Below are 7,012 nucleotides of genomic sequence, written 5' to 3'. Positions count from 1 at the left end.
CTCTTTCCTTGGATGCCTGAAGCATTTTGGGAATTTTAAATGATTGGGATTTTTTTGGAGGTGCTTTTTTCTCCTGACCTCACAGTTAACAAATGACTCTGGGAGTGTTGAGCCTTGAATTCTTCCTCTCCTGCAGCGTTGTGTACATCATCTCAGCCCCCATGTCCCCAGTCTTCGGCCTTCTGGTGGATAAAGTTGGCAAGAACATCATCTGGGTTCTGTGTGCTGTCATCACCACGCTGGCCTCGCACATCATGCTGGCCTTTACCTTCTGGAACCCCTGGATAGCCATGGTAACCTGCTCTTCTGGGATTTAGACCTAAATAGAAATAAAATCAGTATCAAGTATTTCTTTTATAAGTACAAAATAAGCAATGGAGTTAATGCTGAATTGTTCTGCCAGTTGGGAGGTGGAAAAGATGCCTCACTCCATTACTAAATTCCTGTGCCAGGTGCTCACTTTTCTCCTAAAAATGGTTCTTTTGGTTTATTTCTGAAGTTTATAACTATTGCTCAATGTGCCTCTGATGTGCTGGATTGAACCTCAGTAAAAATCTGCATTACTGAGAGCAGATGCCCTGAAATACTTGTTTGGAGCTGAGGATTATGGTGCTCACCAGTGGGGCAGGGATTAAAAACTTCAGTTTTCAGGCATTTTTCTAGCAAGGTGCAGCTCTGGGTGTTCAGTCAGGCTCTTCAATTTTAATTAACAGAGTTTATTTTGGAGGTCATTCCTGGAAGAAGTTCTAAATGTGGGTATTTATTTGGAATTTCATTGCACGAGGTGTTACTTGAGCTCGCTTTTTGTCACTTTTGGGAGAAAGGGAAGGGCAAGATGTTCATTTGTTAGAGTTTGACATCAGAAGTGCCTCTCCTCTAACCCTGTGTGCCTCTCCCTGTGTCCCCAGTGCCTGCTGGGAGTGGCCTATTCCCTGCTGGCCTGTGCCCTGTGGCCCATGGTGGCCTTTGTCGTCCCAGAACACCAGCTGGGAACTGCCTATGGCTTGTAAGTACTTCCATGGATTTGTGCAAATCCAGAGCACCAGCAGGAGCAGGGGATGGAGCAGCTCTGCTGGAGCAAAGGCTGGGAGAGTTGGCATTGTCCAGCCTGGAGAGGAGAAGCTTTGGGGTGACCTGGAGAGGGACTTGGGACAAAGGATGGAGGGACAGGACCCAGGGAATGGCTTCCACTGCCAGAGGGCAGGGCTGGATGGGAGACTGGGGGGGACTTCTTCCCTGGGAGGGTGGGGAGGGGCTGGGCTGGAATTCCCCGAGCAGCTGTGGGCGGCCCCCGGTGCCCCGTTTTTGTGCAGGGCTGGACATGGGCGTTTGGGGAAGCTGGGGACAGTGGGAGGTGTCCCTGCCATGGCAGGGGTGGCACTGGGTGGGCTTTAAGGTCCCATCCATCCCAAACCATTCCCTGATTCCTGACACTCCTGAACCACTGGATCTGAGCAGTTCCAACCCGTTCCTGGTTCCCAGCTCCTCCAGGTTTGGAGCAGGAAGCCCTGGCTGCTCTGGGGATGTGGCTTTGGGACGCAGCACGAGCCTGGGGGGAAGCACAGGAGCTTCTGCAGAGCTGGAGCCGTGCCTTCCACCTGTCCCAGCAAAAGGGGAAAGCTCATCTCCTGTTAGCTCAGTGCCACTGAGGAGCTTTCCCTAAGGAATCACATCCATGTGGTGTTCCTGCTCTGTCCTAGCATGCAGTCCATCCAGAACCTGGGCCTGGCAGTGATTGCCATAGCAGCTGGCATGATCCTGGACACCAGGGGATACCTGTTCCTGGAAGTCTTCTTCAGTGCCTGTGTTTGCTGTGAGTGTGGGACACGCTGGGAGTGGCTTCAGGAAGCTTGGTTGGGCTTTTTTATTTCCTGGAAAACAGAAATGACTCCTCTTCTAGAGGTGTCAGCTGGGGCAGTGCTGAGATGAACTCACAGCCAGTGAAGTGGTTTGGGGTTTTCTTGAAGTGTGAAGAGTTTCAGTGTTTAAAAAATGGAGTAAAAAATAGACAAATAATACTTTTAGAGTGTAAGTTTAAAATTAAAATCCTTTTCTGAAGTACCACGTGCCGTGAGCATGGGGGATTTACAAAAGCAGAAAACTCCTCTGAGTTACAACTCCTTTACCACAGTCTTTACTTCTGTAAAGTAAGTTCAGACTTCTCAGTGCTCTGAGAACCCCTGTGGTGAGTTTTGATACCAAAGGCACAGAAATGCCAGTTTTCAAGGTCTCAGTGTGCACGTTGCTGCTGTTACAGGTGGTGATCTCAACTGGTCTGCAAAGAAAAGGGCAAAACTGCAAAAAGCTGCTGCTTCTGAGTGAGTACAGAGCCAGTGAATATCAGTGGCCTTGGGAAATGTTTGTCCTGGAGGGATTCAGTAGATCATTGTCTCGAGTCTGGTTTGGACTGGATTGATTTTCTCACCAGTCTGTATCAGGGTTTCGTATTCCTGCCCCTGTGGATCAATATTTGAAGGAGCAGTTATCCAGGTGTCCTTTCCTGCTACTTTTCCTCTCTATTTTCTTCTATTTCAGTGGCCTTCCAACTGAAATGTGGTGGAAAATGTTGAGTTTAAATCACAGCACTGATGTGAAACTCAGTTGGGGGTCAGATCTGTCACAAGTGCTCTTGTTACAGTGAGAAGTTTTAATTTTTAGGAAGAAAATGGGGCAGGCCTTTCCAGTAAAATGGGATTCACTTCCTTTAAAATGAAATGGAGCACTCTAGGTGACAGAAAGGGTTGGAATAAGGAAATTTTGGCAGTTCCTGGAATAGTTTGGGTTGGGAGAGACCTTAAAGCCCATCCAGTTCCCAGCCCTGCCATGGGTGGGGACACTCCCATAGACCAGGCTGGTTCATCCTATTAAAATATGTTCATTATTCTTAATTTCACATTTTTTATGTGAGAGAATAAATCAATGTGGGGCTAATCACAGCTTGCAAAACCACACCTGTAGAATTCCAGCTGCTGCTGTGTGAAGAACATGGAATTTTCCCGTTGGAATGCTCTCTGTTCTGACCTAATTCAGCTCAGCAGCTCCCTCACATCCTGGAGCTCATTTCCTGTAGTTTTGTTGAAATTCTTTAGTTTTTAATAGGCAATTACATCTCACCTGCAGATGTTGTACATCACACAGTTGTATATATTTATACATTTTATAATATCAGACCTGTTTGATCCAGATACTTTGCTAATAAGATGTTTCTTACAAATGGATTTATGGGCTTGTCCAAAAGTAGACTGTGCCCATATGGTGGTACTTAAATTAATCCCCAAAAACCCAAGGCACCCGTGAGCAAAGGGGATTGGTGAGGTTTGATATGGTTTTTTCCTGTTTTTTCCACACATTAATCTTGAGGAAAGCTCAAGGAAATTAAAACCTGACTTAATTGTGATGGGTCTCCTTGAGCCAAAGGGATTTTTAATCCCATTTTTTTGATACAAACCCACCAAACCCCTCCCAAACCTCACAATTCTGTGTCCAAACAGAGCTGCTTCTCCCCCTGTAACAATTCCAGTGATTCCTGTGGATCTGTGGGGTTTAGGATGCCCCAGGCCAGTGTTTGCAGTAATTGTTGTCCCACTGTTTCTTTCAGAAAGGAAAGTTGAGTAGCAAACCCCATCCCGAAGTGGGAACACTTGATCAGCACCACCACCACTGAAGAAGGAGAGTTTAGGGTGCACTGTAGTTGTCTGGAAGATTCATTAACAGCTGGGCTTTGCCTGGTCCCTGCTTTGTCCCTGTCCTGGGGGCACAGCGGGGCAGGGCCCTGTGCCCTGGCTGGGCAGGGTGCCCTCCTGTGCCCACACCCCGCTGGCTGGAGGTTTCTGATCCATTTTTTGTTCTCTGGTAGAGCTCACCCCGAGCTCTCAACAGCTCACTGCTGCTCTTGTCACTGTCTTCATGCAAATTCCACTTTTTAAATGTATTTCCAGCTCTGGGTTTGTTTCCTTTCGGACACTTTGATGGAAAAAGAGCCACAAATGCTCAAATGGACTTTTTTTTTTTTTGTAGGAGATTTCTGAATTCTGAGACTGCTGAGCAGTCTTTTATTGCCTTCTTGATTCTCTTTGTATTGCAGTGTTTACTTTAAGGGATGCAAGTTTGTTTAACAGATATAAAAGTTGTTACAGAAGCTCCCTGAGCACGTTGTAATCTGTGAAAAACCAAAAGGTTTCTCTTTCTGCTGAAATCTTGGAATGAAATAAAAGGAACCTGCAGAAAACAGCCTCTCTGTTTCTTTACACTGAATTACTGACCCCTGCATGTCTCAGGGTCGTTAATCTGATACCCCAAAACATTTCTTAGGTATTGGAATAACCAGAATTCCCTGCTTGGCTCCACACTGCTCAGGGCAAACATCTGAAGGCACTTTTCTTTTGCAGAGCAGAAGAGCAGGAGAGGCTCAGACGGCAGAACGAAGACGATTTGGCAAAATTGCTGCCAAAAGCTGATGCCTTTAGTTTAAGGAATAAATACCTGTCCAGACTTGGAGCTCAGGTATCACTAACAGGGGGTCATAGGACAATGAAAAACTAGAGTAATGAGGGGTTTATTTTAGAAATTTGGCTGTTCCTAACAGCCAGCAGCTCCAGCTGTGAGTGAAACTCCTGGGGCTTGTTCTCAGAAATAAATCTCCCAGTGATTAAAAATCTAACGAGGAAAGGAATCAATGGCTGGCCCACCCCAGAAGTTGAGGAATGTCTTAATTTTATTTTTTTGCAGCTCCCAGCTCATTACTCCTCCTGTTTATCGACCCTGGCCCACAGGAGTGTGTTGAAATAGCACCTACACAGAGCCCAGCACAAGCAGATGCTCCGTGCTTTGCTGCAAGCCTAGATCCTAGATTTCAAATATTGGCTAAATCTCCTCCTTCCTGGGCAATTCAGAGATCCTGATGGGAAATTCTGGCTCTGGTGGAACCTCTGAGTACCTGCTCCAGCCTCCTGTCTCAAATACTCCGTGAGTAGCTGAGTCAGTGGCCAGGATTGGATCTCCGGGTGTGAAATGGGAAAATTCCCTAATTAAATTGCTGGGATGAGCCTGGATGGAAGTGGGGCTTTTCCAGCCTCTCCTCTTGGACACCTTGGTTGCTCTGTTCCATGTTTCTGGGAGGAAAAGGTAAGGAGAAACTCCCAAGTGAGTATTTCAGAGGAAACTCCACTTCCAGAAGTACCAAAAGTGCTAACCCTGGAATTCATCCCAGCTCAGGAGCAGCAATAACCTCTACAAGCCCTGAATCTTGTGAAAACTGATATATTTTTAAGAGTTTGTGACTAAAAACTGCAAAAAGAGTTAAAGCAAGAACTGAATTTTGCTTGCAGAGGGAAAAGCCTTCAATTCCCTGGTGAAACTCAGCATTTTCCCATTGTTTTCAATGGAAGGCTCCTTGCTGAACAGGGAGTTCCCAGAGCTCCTGCAGAGTGCATTTTGCTTTGGTTTAATTACTCCTCAAGGTAATGAGGGATAATTTATCCAAAGTGAGCTGATCTTGCTTTAAAGGGCAGGGGCAGGGGGTTTGTGGAGCCCCAGGAGCAGGGGGAATGTTCCTGGGGTGACTCCAGGGACTCCTCGTGTGCCACAAAACGCTCCAGAGCCTTTGGAAATGTTTGGCTGTGGAGAGAGGAGTTTGTTGGGATACAAATATTACATTTTACGTAGAATGTTTTATTTTTGCCTACAGTAATTTAAGCAGAACTCAAGGTCTTTAAAGCTGGTTTTAAGAGAGACTTTGCAGTGCAGATTTCTTTGATGCTCCTGGAAAACTCTCATCTTCCTGAAGGGCTGTTTTGGGTGGAAGTTCTGGATTCTGAAGGACAATTGGCAAAACAAAGCAGCAGCGTGGGAACTTCCTGCCCCCCTGAGCTGTGCTGGTTTTTACTGGACCTTTCTGGGCTCCTCAGCACTGAGGGGGTGGGTGGTTGGTTGGTTTCCTTGCAGACTGTGAATTTTGGGTGTTTTTAAATAAAAATGGACACTGGCACCTGTGCTTTTTGGCTGCTGAGGGTTCTGGGGTTGCCTTTGGGAGTTGCTGGGGCAATTTTTAAGCAAAGTTTTGTTTCCCCAAAGGGGTGGAGGGTTTGGGGGAATTTTCTCTTTGAGGATCCGAAGGCAAAGCTGCCCCCACTGATGGATAATGAATTTTTCTTGGGGAGGGAGAGAAATAAATTGAATTTTGCTCTTCATCTTCTGCTTCTCTTGAACTCTGACATATTTTGGTTGGAGGAACTCGTCTGCTGTTCCCTCGAGGTTGGCATTTCATGCATGATCCAACCCTGAAGTTCCTGTTTTCCTTCATTTTTGGTTCCTGAATTCTCTGTACCCTCCAGGCTCCTGCTCCAGTCCTGGGGGGGACTTCTGCAAACAGAGCAACTTCCCCTGGCAGCTGCAAGCCCCTCCAGGCAGGATCTGAGAGTGGGAAAGGGGATTAACCCTCACTGGGTAGTGATGGAAACATTTATTGAAAATATCTCAAAATCAGGAGTTTACTGGACCAGCTTCCTCAGAATCGGCTTTGTGCCACTGCCCGGAGCGGCTGCGGAGCCCTGCGGGAGGAGGGGCCGTGGGTGAGCTCAGGGAACGGGTGCGAGGGGAGCTTCATCCCAGCAAATCCTCCCTTTTTCAGGCATCCCTCGCTAGAGGTCAGCCCTGCCCCGCTGCTGCCTCGGGAGCGTTGGGAAATTGGGATGGAAACCTCCAAGGCTGCAGCTGCTGAGGGTGGTTCGGTGCCTGATTTACCCGGCTTGGTCCTGGCACAGGGAGTCCGTCCCTGGCACTGTCCCTGGACATTGGGGCTTGGAGCAGCCTGGGACAGTGGGAGGTGTCCCTGCCCATGGCAGGGGTGGCACTGGGTGGGCTTTAAGGTCCTTCCAACCCAACCCAATCTGTGATTCCGTGGAATAGAGTCTAAGCTTTGGGAAAAGCACCTCAACCCCTTACTTCTCTTCGATTGAATTTATTTCCAGGGTGGGTAAAGTCTTGGTGTTCTCCATTACAAGGGAGGCTCAGG

General features: G+C 47.4%; 1 protein-coding gene and 1 long non-coding RNA gene across 6 annotated transcripts in view; one reads left to right on the top strand and one right to left on the bottom strand.

Moving 5' to 3' along the window:
* Positions 1-4,800, top strand: part of MFSD1 (major facilitator superfamily domain containing 1) — a 21,603-nt gene extending 16,803 nt beyond the window's left edge. For 3 of the 5 annotated variants that reach the window (XM_017734362.1, XM_017734363.1, XM_017734361.1), the window contains 3 exons: positions 137-293; positions 909-1,006; positions 1,701-2,074. In XM_017734362.1, coding sequence (XP_017589851.1) covers positions 137-293; positions 909-1,006; positions 1,701-1,929 — 484 coding nt within the window. In that variant the 3' untranslated portion in view covers positions 1,930-2,074. Of the gene's footprint in view, positions 1-136; positions 294-908; positions 1,007-1,700; positions 2,075-2,227; positions 2,319-4,388; positions 4,504-4,728 lie in introns of those variants that run through there. The other 2 variants (XM_008633739.2, XM_017734364.1) reach the window with 2 other exon arrangements.
* The window catches only part of LOC108446773, a 10,042-nt gene extending 5,158 nt beyond the window's left edge, over positions 1-4,884 (bottom strand). The window contains exons 1-2 of the long non-coding RNA XR_001862071.1: positions 4,792-4,884; positions 4,325-4,336 (exon numbers count right to left, since the gene is read on the bottom strand). This is a non-coding gene — a long non-coding RNA (uncharacterized LOC108446773). The remainder of the gene's footprint in view (positions 1-4,324; positions 4,337-4,791) is intronic.
* Between the last annotated feature and the right edge of the window lie 2,128 nt (positions 4,885-7,012).

The sequence above is a fragment of the Corvus brachyrhynchos genome, unplaced genomic scaffold (assembly GCF_000691975.1).
Source record: "Corvus brachyrhynchos isolate BGI_N302 unplaced genomic scaffold, ASM69197v1 scaffold544, whole genome shotgun sequence".
In the NCBI taxonomy this organism is placed as follows: domain Eukaryota; kingdom Metazoa; phylum Chordata; class Aves; order Passeriformes; family Corvidae; genus Corvus; species Corvus brachyrhynchos.
The sequence above is the reverse complement of the archived record's forward strand: the minus strand, read 5'-3'. Positions and strand labels throughout refer to the sequence as shown.